At 41.8% G+C, this 13,652-nt stretch overlaps 1 protein-coding gene across 2 annotated transcripts in view; it reads left to right on the forward strand.

Annotated features, from left to right (window-relative positions):
* The window catches only part of pdzd7a (PDZ domain containing 7a), a 104,620-nt gene that overhangs the window by 60,925 nt on the left and 30,043 nt on the right, over nt 1–13,652 (forward strand). For both annotated transcript variants that reach the window (XM_059947018.1, XM_059947019.1), the window contains exons 14-16: nt 2,696–2,767; nt 3,413–4,093; nt 5,978–6,078. In XM_059947018.1, coding sequence (XP_059803001.1) covers nt 2,696–2,767; nt 3,413–4,093; nt 5,978–6,078 — 854 coding nt within the window. The remainder of the gene's footprint in view (nt 1–2,695; nt 2,768–3,412; nt 4,094–5,977; nt 6,079–13,652) is intronic.

Here is a 13,652-nt window from a genome sequence, read left to right on the forward strand (position 1 = left end):
AAGAACTGAGCAGGTCAGGCAGCATCTGTGGAAATGAATAAAGAATGAACGTTTCAGACCTTCATCAGGACCGATGTTGCCTGATCTGCTAAGTTTCTCCTCAATTTTGTGTGCGTTACGAAAGATAAGATAAAACTTTATTTATCCCAAAGGAAATTATTGAAATTGTGAAGTAAAATGTGACTTTCAGAAGATGTTGAGCTGGAAATTCTTTCCTATTGTGCTATCTTTTGATACCCATGAGAATTTTAGCTAAGCTCTTCTGTTAAATATTATCACATGCTTTATTTATACTCAAAGTCCTCTTTGAGTATTCAAAGTACTCAAAGTTTGGTCTTGATTAGTAAAGGAAAGCCTTGGCCTTCTTACTGTGAGCACAATGTCTTGTCTCTAGTGCATGAGGTTTAGAGTCTTGGTATGATAGAATTCTTCTGCCAGGTGACATTGCACAAAGCCTGTATTCCTCTCAGTTCTGAAGAAAAGTCTCGGCCCACATCGTTGACTGCCTACTCATTTCCGTAAGTGCTGCCTGACCTGCTGAGTTCTTCCAGCATTTTGTGTGTTGCTTTGGATTCCCAGCATTTGCAGGTTTTCTTGTTTGTGATTCATTCCTTGGAGCTAGATACCTAGTAATTTATCCTGAACAGGTGAAGTCAATGAGATTGAATTTCTGAAGCCACCACTGATTTGATGCCAGTAATTGAGGCAAATTTCAACCCCAGTCAGTTCTATGGATGTTGATTGAGGGGTAAGTATTGGCTCAGACATTGGGGCTAACATCCCTATGTGAAATAATGAATTTGAACCTTTCACATCGCAGATTAGATCTCTCCCGAAAGATCAGTGTCGAGGCAGCCCAGATATTTATGATAGAGTTTGTTGTGGTATTTGGATTCACAGTCTTCAGACTCGGGAGAGCACTCCATCTAAAACCTTGCACAATTATTCACAGTAGTTGAAAGGGATTAAGGGTGTTGCACAGTTTTTTGTACCAGGTTTACACATAATTCAAAGTTAACAGGCATAGTAAATCATTCAGGGGGCCAAAGGAAGCTCTAAATAGCTCTAGAAAAGGTAACCAGGAGAATGGCAGGTGAAAAGAATTAGTAATACTCCGAATAGGAGAAGGTTAAATAACGTTAAAAAGCAAAAGGCTTTGCAGGATCAGCTGCCTGGCATCACGAGAGTGCCAGCTTCCATCCTGACCTCTGGTGCTGCCAATGTGGTATTTACTTCTTCTCCCTGTGACCATGTGGGCGTTTTCTAGGTGCTCTGGCTTCCTCTTGTATCCCAAAAATTGCAGATTGGTAGGTTAGTTGTCAACTTCAAATTGCCCTAACGTGTAGCTGAGTGGTAAGTCTGTGTGGGAGCTGATCGGAATACGAAAACAGTAGGATCCATTCCTCTGGATTGTACCCCATGCGAAAAATATCCAGCAAAGTGTATTTCTTCAGGATGAAGGACGAGTATGCTACCCAGAAACTGTGGGGATACACAACAACCTACATATTAAGGAAATAGAAATTGTTTCTGTTCATTAGAAGGCCTGTTTTATTAATTTGAGCCAAATGGGTGCACAGTGCAGTTGATGGCTACTTTCATTTATGTCTTAGATGATACTGTTTCTGTATTCAAATGAGATGAAGTCATTTCTTCATGATTTTAATGCCTAGGTGGCCTCTTCGATGAGGTAGTGAGCAACTAATTTGGAGACGCAGCATAGATCTGCCATGGTCATTTGGAAGGATCCCTTGGGAGAAATTCAGAATCAATGTCAGTGTAGGCATGAGAGCATTTTGGACAAGTGCTGTATTTCTCAGTGATAACACTTGTAGAAAGCCTGGGCTTCAATAGGTACATCCCTTAAGGCTGTGTGGAGTAGACTGTTGGCTGGAACATGTATCCTTGCCTTACTGGGACAAAATGACACAGACAGACTGAGGCCCAATAAAATGAAACAGAAGTGCAGCCACAGGTGAGGAAGAAGAGTGCCTGGTCTGATTTCATTTCCAGTGGGGACTACATGGGAATGAATCACCATCATGATGTCATCCTAGTACAGTTCCGATTAGACCACATGGTGCATAAATAATAGGAGCTGATGCAAACTACTTTTCCAGCTCCCCTGTTTAATTCTGGCTCATGGTAGGAATGGAGAGGGTAGACGAATGGTGAAAGCAAATTTTATGTCAATTCAGAGTCAGGTTTACTATCACTGACGTGTTGTGAAACTTGTCGGTTTACAGCAATGCAGCACATTATATAGAATATACTATAAATTATAATAGGATATATATATATGAAACAAATACTGCAAAAATTAGAACAAAATTGTATGGAAGCATTAATGGGTTCATTGGGAAAATATAAAAAGAATTATGAGCAGGAAGTGGATTCTGTAATGATATTTATATGTTTCCTCAAATTCAGTGTTAATATTAAAAGTGAAATTTGCTGAGTCTCCATTTTAAAGAGTTCTGCTATATTTTCTATGCTTACTATAATAAACAGGATTAGAAGAAGAATTGAAATGCTGAAAATAAACTTCTTTTGACGATTACCATATTATTGCAGGAGTTTCAGCAGAGTACAATCTTAACACCCATTAAATTACTTTTACACTTAGTGAAAATACATCACTCGTATTTAAACAGTAATGTTGATTAATTTATTGTCAATAAAATATTTCTTCCAGGGAGATCTCCAGTGCTTAGGCAGGGCAACTATAGATTGACACCAAAGAGACACCTGATTACACCAATTCCAGGTTAGTAACATGTGGGGTGTGGCTTTGATTCCAGTTAATTAATATCCAATCTGTGGTGTCAACGTATAAATACACCAGTAATGTCAGCTGCTCAATTGAAAACTGCTGCACAGTTCTAAAAATTTAGGCTGCTTTTGGCAGTTCTGATACTGAAACCCAATGTGGCACTACTCCTGATCCCTCTTGTTCCCCTTTGAGTTTAAAAAAACAAAATTACATGTTGTTTTGATTATAACGTCTTTTTCAGACACCTGTCATATCTCAATAAGTACAGGTCCAATGCCTGCTCCTCTGCGATGCCTAGTTTCTCAGATGGATTCGTAAGTGATATAATGAGGCCCATTACTATATACAGTGGGCATAAACTAGCTTTAAGTAGCTGCCCTTAGATGTCTAAAAAATTAACCCAGCTCAAAATAGTGTCAGATATTTTACGGGGTATCCTTGGGGTACAGAAAGCCTCTATAAAATAAATCAATTCCTTCCCATTCCCATTTCCAACCCAACCCATCCATTTCCTTGCTGAGCAATGGTTGAGCAGTAGCCATCTACTGCCCCATATTCATCAAATTTTGTAATGTTTCGGTTCCTCATTGGTTGTTCTCTTTAAGATTTATTTATCTGAAATATTTCTCCCCTCTACAGATTATAGAGGGGGCTTCCAACTGAAACCACTTAAGGATTATGAAAAGGAAAGGATGATGATGGAGGAAATCGAGAGGTTAAAGATTTCACATCCACTTCAGCAAGCGAATAAACCATACGAGTCTTTGAAAGATGTACCTGTAGATAATCATGACATAGATAGTACTTTGTTTAAAAGTGCTTCCCACAGTCCAGGAGGGTCGAACTGGTTGTTGACAGATTCTAACAGGACTGCAGAATTACCATCTGCTGCAAAGCAAGACGCCAATGTAAACCAGTCAGAAATGTTGGACAAACAGTCCAGCAATGGTAAAGCAGGAAGAAGAACAGCAAAGCCAAACCATAACAAAGTTGAAAAAGAGAAAACTGAGACAAGTTATGACTTGCCATTATATTCAGCGGTGAACAAATCTAAAAAAGCAAGACCTGTTTTAGATCAGGTGTTCGGAGAAGCATTGCCCAATAGAACTTTACATAGGGTAAACACAACTGTCGGTGATCAAGGCGAACTCGAGGAAAAACCAATGTATGCAGGGATTAAGAAAATCTTGGAAAATGGCCAAAAAGAAAGAAAAATTATGAATGATGAAATTAGAACAAGAATCGGGAAAAGCACAGAAAATAAAGTACAAGAATATGAGCTGGTGACCGTCAAAGTGTCCAAGATGAAGCAATCATTAGGTATGGACTTCACTTTGCATCATCCAAAAACTGATAAAATAATTCTTTGTTTATTTTCTCGCATGTTTTGTATATTTTAAATAATGTTTCCACTGCACGTACTTGACGAGTTGTCATTCGGCAAACATTGATGTACCCCATTGTACACGCTTCAAACGTACCTTTACAAGTAATTATGCAGTGCAGGGAAGAATTCACTGGTACTTAAAATATGCGTATACTTGCAATGCGCACAGTACGCAGTGTACCCGGCTCACTAATATCGTACACCCATATCTATCAATGTGCACCACACAATTTTATTTGTTTTTCCCGATGTAAGATCCAAATTTAATGCACCAAGTGTTATCATAAAGAAATTTCAGTCAGGAATAAATTCTAGGAATTTATTAGGCTCACTTCCGGCTACTAGTCTGTATGGACAGAAAGGAAGTCATTCCTGTTGATTAAAGGGAGTTTTCTGACAAAAGTAAGCACCAACTTGAGCAGCTGTCTGTTTTTTGCCCAGAGATTATTTTTGTCTTTGCTCAGTATTTCCACTTAATTTTCAGCTTGTGTTTGACAACACCACATCTGGCAATGATTTCTGACCTTGGCTAAATATAAAGGACAAGACTGAACAGATTCCTTTGCTCCATGACACTTAAATGTGCTAAATTATAAATTAATAAATTAAGTTTTGACAGACAGGCAATGATCATCCTGAGCCTTTCTTTGTGAAAACATTTGTCTGTGACATGGCTAGTTCTAAAAACTACTAACTGCCCATTACACTGTTGGCATTTAGGGCAGCAATGAAGGTCCTCCATTTTTGGTGGTGTTCAGCACTTGCTTCATCATGTCAGTAGCTTCCGTTCATTTTTCACTGCTGTCAACCATGCATTTCCGAGTGGAGACTTAGGAATACTGTCACACTCAGATATAGAAGGATTCTTCATTGCTGTTTCTGTAGCAGTTTGAGCTGAACCCCTGACCCTGGAGGACCGGTGGACCACTCTTAGTCTGGTCTCTACTCTTTGACCTGTTTGGCATGGGTGACCCTACCAAGAGCCAAAGCATAAAGCTCTGACTCCAGCCAACGTAGCTCTCTGGGTCATTGAGGCATGCAGGCCTCCAAAACACGGTAAAGTCATGTTCCTCTTGGAGGTCTAAAACCCAATAGTAGTTCTACCAATTTCTGTACTGCAATGCATTGTAGTTAACATATTTCATAAATTATTAGAAGATTTAATTGTTTACCAAATGAATTCTGAGATGTGTAACAAGTAGCAGTAACTCAGCTCCATGAACTATTTCTTTCAAGGAAGTTAAAAGCATAACCTCATTAGATATCTTTAAAAGAAGGTATGACTGAACATCATCAAGTATGGCCAATCCCCTCCTGCACTATTAAAGAATTTTGTTGTAGCATCTGTGATCCAAGAGACAGCCTGCCCGACAGTCCTTGCTGCCTTTTGCAATTAATTAACTCCTTTAAAAATGTTTTTTACAACTTTGCCTGGTTATCTGTTCCATTAATTCAGCACCCTCTGAGTGAAGAAATTTCATTTCAGTTCAGTCATAGATCTCCTGTCCTGTAATCTTGAGATTGAGCTCCATTACTCTTGACATACCAAACCGGGGGAAACACCCTTTTAGAATGTTAACAGAATAACTTTATTTCACTTTTAGTTTCTGACCCTTGGAAAATTTCCGTTTGTCTTTCCATTTCTTTGGAAAAGTTCTGGTTGGGACTTTAGAGAATAAAACTAGGTTATAACAGTTCAAGCTTTTTTTGTGGTCTAGTTGGCCCATTTAAAAAAAAAAGTAGAGCTTTATACAGTTTTGCTCATTTTCATGAATGCAACATTAAGACAGGTTTTCTGCTTTGAATTTTAATTTTAGGAATCAGCATTTCAGGTGGTATTGAGTCTAAAGTTCAACCCATGGTGAAAATTGAGAAGATTTTCCCAGGAGGGGCAGCGTCGGTCAGTGAAACCCTCAAGGTAATACAATCATTGAACGGTTCTGCTTCTCTGCACAGAGTTAAGCCAAACCTGTGAGTGTTGGACTGTTCTTTAAAAGATTGATAATGCCTGTCTGCAATTCCAGTGATAAAACAGATTACAAAATGTTCACAGAATCTATAGTCTCACAGTAGAAACACACAGTGCTTGTTTTGCTAATGCATTGAAGGATGAATAGCTTAGTGTAAAATATTAACCTTGATTGTAGCATCCTCATTTGATTTGTAAAACATGATATAACTCTTCCTTTCTAAACCTTGTCCCATTTGAATATTAATTTTAAAACACTTTAATTCTGATTCCCATTCCCACTTCAACATGTCAGTCTATGGCCTCCTCATGCCTCCTTCTCCAGCCTTGGACCTTTCCCACCCACCTAGATTCGCCTATCACCTTCTAGCTAGCCTCCTCCCTCTCCCCCCCCACCTTTTTATTCTGGTATCTTCACCCTTCTTTTCCAGTCTTAAAGATGGATCTCAGCCCAAAACATTGACTATTTATTTATTTCCACAGATGCTGCCTGACCTGCTGAGTTCCTCCAGCATTTTGTGTGTGTGGTGCCACTTGGATTGTTCCTTGTTCTTTGCAATTTATTTTTCATCAAAAGGTGTCATCAACTGTAAATTTGATTTCTTTCCACGTGAGTCCGATAGAAGTAAAACTCTGAAGTAGCATAAGTAACACAGGCAAAATGTTGGGCAAGTTCAGCAGGTCAGGCAGCATCTATGGAGTGGAATAAAAATTTGACATTTCAGGCTGAGGCCCTTCACCAGGATCTAGCAAGGATCTCAACTCAGAATGTCAACTCTGTATTCCTCTCCATAGATGCCAGCCTCCCAGGTAAGAGTGGATTTAGCATAAGAGTGGACAACAATGGACAGCAAATTTTTTTCGGAAGTGTTGCATCGCCAGAATTTTTTTTGTTTATGATAGAACACTTGAAGCTGAACACAAATATAATTTCAGACACAGGAATCCGGAGAAATGAGAAATCAATATTTATTGAATATGATGTGTTTATTTGCGTAACAGTGCTGATGCTTTGCAATAGTTCAATTAAGTAAAAACTGTTTTGTTGACTTCCATTTGTACTCAGTGTCTGAGGCTTCTCACTTAAGTGTCCAACAATAATTCACCAGCATTGTTGGGCTCCAGTTGCCCTGATACTGTCTTTCCATGACAGCAATGTCCTGGTTGAATCCTTTCACTGACAGCACCAGGATTTGCAGGGAAGAAGTCTAAATGGAAATGCAGACAATGAATGTTTAGTGACATGTTGCACTTCATGGTTTTGTATGCTTGAAGCATGTTGTCAGCCGGTGCTCTGTATTGCTGCCAAGAAAATTTTCAACAATATCCTTGAATGCTTTCCATGCAATTTTCTCTGGTCCCACTAGAAGTTCTTCGAATTGCCTAACATGATGATCTGTTTGATTAGAGGACCAACAAAAATGCCTTCCTTCATCTTGACATTAGCTATTCTGAGAAATATCTTTCTCAAATATCAAACTCCTCCACAAAACTTTTTGTGCCTAGTGACAGCAGATTTCATCCTTGCAGTCCTGAACCCAGTAAATCTGTTTTTGCCTTTGACAAACCCAAGTTTCTGACCAGGTCATTTAACTCAGATTGAGTTTTCAGATGAGGCTCACATGACATAAAGGGTTCAGAATCTGTATCCGTATCCGTGTTGTTTTCCGTTCCTGGCTCGTGCATCATGGCATCTTTATCTGCCTTCTCTGTCTCCGTCTCTGGTGGCTTCAAAGACTGTCGTCATGTGGCACTGGTTTCATGGCTAAAGGGAGATTGGGGTATTCAATGGATTTCTCGTTCTTAGCAGAGAAACCAGACACTGGTCAGGCAGAAGTAGCAGTCTGTCACATGATCCTTCTCGCACTGTATCATCAGGACAACGAATAGCATTGACTCCTGAGTACCTTTGAACCAAGCTCTAAGATCAACAGCGCATGTTGTACAACAAATGTGAGGAGCCCAGGCTTTATCATGATCACCAATTTTACAGCCAAAGTAGATCTTATGGGCTTTCTTAATAAGAGGAATCATGCTCTGTCTTTGAGATTTAAGCATATACTCACCACAAATGTAACAAAGTATCATGGCTGATGCAACATTGACAAGACATTTTGTTATCACAAATACTTCTGAAAATAGTTACTTTATTATCATGAGTACACACAGTATGCTATGCGCATAGAGCATGCGCATTAACGTGATCACAAACCTATATACCAGGTGTCTCTCTTCCCCCCCCCCAAACTAAAGTAGAGCGTTCCTATGAAACCTTCGTAAGCTGAAATGGCATAAAGCGAAGAACCATTAATTTGTATGGGAAAAATTTTTGTAAAACCAAAAATCCTCTTCGTAATGGAAAAACAGGTTACCAATGTAGGTCTTTTATAAAAGCAAAGTGGCGTAAAGTGTCCATGTGTTGATTTTATAGCCTTTCTAAAACCTGTCCTTTGCCTACCTAAGCATGCCCAGGTGTGCCTGGACAAGTTAGAAAACTTTTCAGCTTACATTGAGGGCAACATTTTAATTGACTTAAATTGTAGATTGAAATAACAAATACAGGCAATTTTTTTTAAATGGTGCACGTTGGGGAAATTAAGGCAATTTTCATGATCAGCAGCCCAAAATCCATAAGATATACCCGAAAATATTCGGAAAGCAAAATCATTGATGTCCAGTGCAATTGGCATGCGTGGGTGGCTTGCCAGTCAGATGAAAATCAATGCCACAAATGTGGTGAACTATGTGCCTGTCGGGACACGCCCCCTGCTGACTGCTCCTGTGGCTCCTCCCACAGGCCCCTGTATAAAGGCGATCTGAGGCCTGACGCTCGGCCTCAGTCTCCAGGTCATAGTATGATGGACACTCACTCCTGGTTCCTTCTTCCAGTCAATAAAAGCCGATATCTCGCCTTACGTCTCAGTGTGAGTTATTGATGGTTTGACTATAGTCCACCACCATCCTATTTTTCTGCCCAGTCCGAACAACAACCACCTGGGCCCTCCAAGGGCTTGAGCTTGGCTCAATGATCCCCTCCCTGAGCAGCCGCTGCACCTCCGACTGAATGAAGGCCCTGTCCCCCGCGCTGTACCTCCTGCTTTTAGTTGCCACAGGCTTACAGTCAGGGGTCAGGTTGGCGAACAGCGGTGGGGGAGGGACCTTGAGAGTGGAGAGGCTGCAAGTGGTGTCGGTAGTGCAGCTGTCGGCCTGGTTCTGGATTGATGGTGCATCAACAGGGAAGCAATAAAATTAGCAGATCAAGCAGCATCAGTGGAGAGATTTCAGGTCATTGTTCTCAGCTGAGGCCCTTCATCAGATTCAAGTTCAAGCTCAAGTTGTAATTGTCATTTAACCATACATTTGAATACAACCAAATGAAATAGCATTCCTCCGGAGCCAAGGTGCAAAACAGAGAACCAACAGTCACACACAGCATATATAGCACATAATTATGATAACAAACACATACAGTTACAAAAGATAATAATATAGTCCAAGATTCTGAGTCTCACGGCTTGTAGACAGATGGTTTGATGGTGCATGTTTGTTGTTCTGGAGCCTTGTTTCTGCACGAACAAGCCCGCAGTTGTTCTTCATATCACACAAATGCATCCGTAGATGAAGGCAATCCAACTTGCCTCCCAGCAAGCGAACACTGGAGAGCAGCACCGATGGGAGGGGCCAGCACACAGTCAGCTCCAGTATTTCCTAACACGGTGAGTGCAACAGATGATCCCGAGGCATGAATGAGGCCTGGTCCACACATCTCCCCCGACGTTGGTCTTACCAGTGAATCAGATTCACAATAGTCTACCAATGTCCAACAGGGTCTTGAGATCATAATAAAAATGTTGTGAACTGTCTGTTGGATCACACTCTGCACACCACTACCTCCTTCTGTGAGTAGCTGAAGCAGGGTGTAACACGGTGCCCAACATGTACAGCTCCATCGCTACCGAGCAACTCACTCGTGGGACAGACCTGCGCTACTCATTGTTCTTGATAACCAGTAGTGCCTTGCGATGGTGAAAAAGAAGTAGAGGACAAACAATCACACCTTCGTTTGCACCCTGAGAGACCGTTGCATCTGAGCCACCAACATTTTACTGGAAGATCAGCTCCTGCTGAGTTCCTCTAGCGTTTTCAGCATCTGCAGAATCTGTTGTGTGGCAATGAAATTGTCCACCTTTGAATGAGGTGTTGAGTTTTGTTGTTCATGAGACAAAATTAAAATAAACTATCATCCAGCATTTAGGGTAAGTTAGTTTGGAACTCTGATTTCCTACTGGTTAATTTTGCTCCTGCTTGGTATTTGTACATTTGTACAAGAAAACACAAAGTGGAGTAAGTTATTGCAAACTGTCCTAGATTGAATGGAGTTATTTTTTAATGACCAAAATCTCCTTTGCAAATTAGGTCGGGAAACTAGTATTTAGAACCAGCCAGACTGTGACCTACTTTGCAAAGGAGAATTTTGTTCCAGTTCAAGTTCTGTTTATTATCATTCAGCCTTATGCAGGTTTATCACCAAGGTGCACAACGCATAAGGTAATATTAACAAATAATAAGGTGCATTTACAATGTATGTTAAAAAAATAAACACTGTAACTCTACTGGCGCTTCATATGTGATGAGACATGGATGGTAGCAGGGAGTTCAGTAATCTCATGGTCCGGGGGAGGAAGCTGTTTGCCTTCCTAACAGCCCTTGTCTTAATGCTACGGTAACTCCTGCCTGATGGTAAGGGGCTAAAGAGATTGTTGGACAGATTGGAGGGATCGTTAATAATGCTAAATGCCTTGCATATGCATATCTCCTGTTAAGTATCTCTGGATGGAAGCAAGATCCTAATGATCCTCTCAGCAGTCTTCAAGGTCCTTTGAGGGAGTTGTGGTGAGATGCCTTGCAATTCCCATACCAGACACTTGCTCAAAATATTCAAGCAATAAATAAACCTATGCCTAGGAATGTCCAGGTGCAATTTATTCTTGTATGCTACATGAATAGATTTCATTGTAAAACCATTGCTTACCTGTACATCAACTTATTATGCTCAATCTACACTGCTGAAGATTTATTCCACAATCTCCAGGTATTTGATGTGCAGTGACATTGATGTTTAGTCAAGTCAAGTCAACTTCTATTGTCATTTTGACCATAACTGCTGGTACAGTGCATAGTAAAAATGGGACAATGGTTTTCAGGACCCTGGTTTACATGACACAGTACAAAAACTAGACTGAACTACGTAATAAAAAAAACACAGAGAACGCTATACTCCAAACCTACACTGGACTTCATAAAGTGCACAAAAACAGTGTAGACATTACAATAAATAATAAACAGGACAGTAGGGCAAGGTGTCAGTCCAGGCTCTGGGTATTGAGGAGTCTGATAGCTTGGGGGAAGAGACTGTTACATAGTCTGGTCGTGAGAGCCCGAATGCTTCGGAGCCTTTTCCCAGATGGCAGGAGGGAGAAGAGATTGTATGAGGGGTGCATGGGGTCCTTCATAATGCTGTTTGCTTTGCAGATGCAGCGTGTAGTGTAAATGTCTGTGATGGCGATAAGAGAGACCCGATGATCTTCTCAGTTGACCTCACTATCCACTGCAGGGTCTTGTGATCCGAGATGGTGCAATTTCTGAACCAGGCAGTGATGCAGCTGCTCAGGATGCTCTCAATACAACCCCTGTAGAATGTTATGAGGATAGAGGGTGAGAGATAGACTTTCCTCAGCCTTCACAAAAAGTAGAGACACTGCTGGGCTTTCTTTGCTATGGAGCTGGTGTTGAGGGACCAGGTGAGATTCTCCGTCAGGAGAACACCAAGAAACTTGGTGCTCTTTACAATCTCTACTGAGGAGCCGTCGATGTTCAGCGGGGAGTGGTCACTCCGTGCCCTCCTGAAGTCAACACCCATCTCTTTTGTTTTGTTCACATTAAGAGACAGGTTGTTGGCTCTGCACCAGTCCATTAGCCGCTGCACCTCCTCTCTGTAAGCTGACTCATCGTTCTTGCTGATGAGACCCACCACAGTGGTATCATCGACGAACTTGATGATATGGTTCGAGCTGTGTGTTGCAGCACAGTCGTGGGTCAGCAGAGTGAACAGAAGTGGACTGAGCACGCAACTCTGGGGAGCCCCAGTGCTCAGTGTGATGGTGTTGGAGATGCTGTTCCTGATCTGGACTGACTGAGATCTCCCAGTCAGGAAGTCTAGGATCCAGTTGCAGAGGGAGGTGTTCAGGCCCAATAGGCTCAGCTTTCCAATCAGTTTCTGGGGGATGATTGTGATGAATGCTGAACTGAAGTCTATGAACAGCATCCGAACGTATATGTCTTTTTTGTCCAGGTGGGTTAGAGCCAGGTGGAGGGTGGTGGCAATGGCGTCATCTGTTGAGCGGTTGGGACGGTACGCAAACTGCAGGGGGTCCAGTGAGGGGGGCAGAAGGGTCTTGATATGCCTCATGACGAGCCTCTTGAAACATTTTATGATGATGGATGTAAGTGCAATGGGACGGTAGTCATTTAGGCAGGACACTGAAGACCTCTTCGGCACGGGGACGATGCTGGCGGCCTTGAAGCACGTTGGAATGGTGATGTTGAAGATGTCAGTGAGAATATCTGCTAGCTGGTCTGCACATCCTCTGAGCACTCTACCAGGGATGTTGTCTGGTCCAGCAGCCTTCCGTGGGTTGACCCTGCACAGGGTTCTTCTCACGTTGGCCACGGAGAGACACAGCACCTGGTCATTCGCAGGAGGGATGGACTTCCTCGCCACCACATCATTTTCCGCCTCAAACTGGGCGTAGACCATTTCAACATTGCCTGTGCAAAATTCCTTTATGACCTGCAAATGGTGGAGAGTGAGGGCCTCGATAGTGGTACTACTTAGAATGTTGAGCCCTGATATGGCATTAACTAAAAGCAGCCATATTTTAAATGATCCCCTTGCAGGAGACCATAAGACGTAGGAGCAGAATTAGGCCATCTGGCCCATTGAGTCTGCTCTGCCATTCAATCATGGCTGATCGTCTCTTTTCTCCTCCTCAACCCCAGTTCCCAGCCTTCTCCCTGTAACCTTTGATGCCATGTCCAGTCAAGAACCTATCAATCTCTGCCTTAAATACACCCAACAACCTGGTCTCCACAGCTGTATGTGGCAACAAATATCACAAATTCACCAGCCTTTGGCTAAAGAAATCTCTCCGCATCTCTGTTTTGAAAGGGCGCCCATCTATCTTGAGGCTGTGCCCTCTTGTCCTAGACTCCCCCACCATGGGAAGCATCCTTTCCACATCTACTCTGTCTAGGCCTTTCAACATTCAAAAGGTTTCAATGAGATCCCTCCTCATCCTGAATTCCAGCAAGTACAGATCCAGAGCCATCAAGCGTTCCTCACATGATAACTCATTCATTCCTAGAATCATTCTCGTAAACATCTTCTGGACCCCCTCCAATGCCAGCATCTTTTCTAAGATGAGGGGCCCAAATCTGTTCACAATACTCAAGGTGAGGCCTCA

The sequence above is a fragment of the Hypanus sabinus genome, chromosome 22 (genome assembly GCF_030144855.1).
Source record: "Hypanus sabinus isolate sHypSab1 chromosome 22, sHypSab1.hap1, whole genome shotgun sequence".
Lineage (NCBI taxonomy): Eukaryota > Metazoa > Chordata > Chondrichthyes > Myliobatiformes > Dasyatidae > Hypanus > Hypanus sabinus.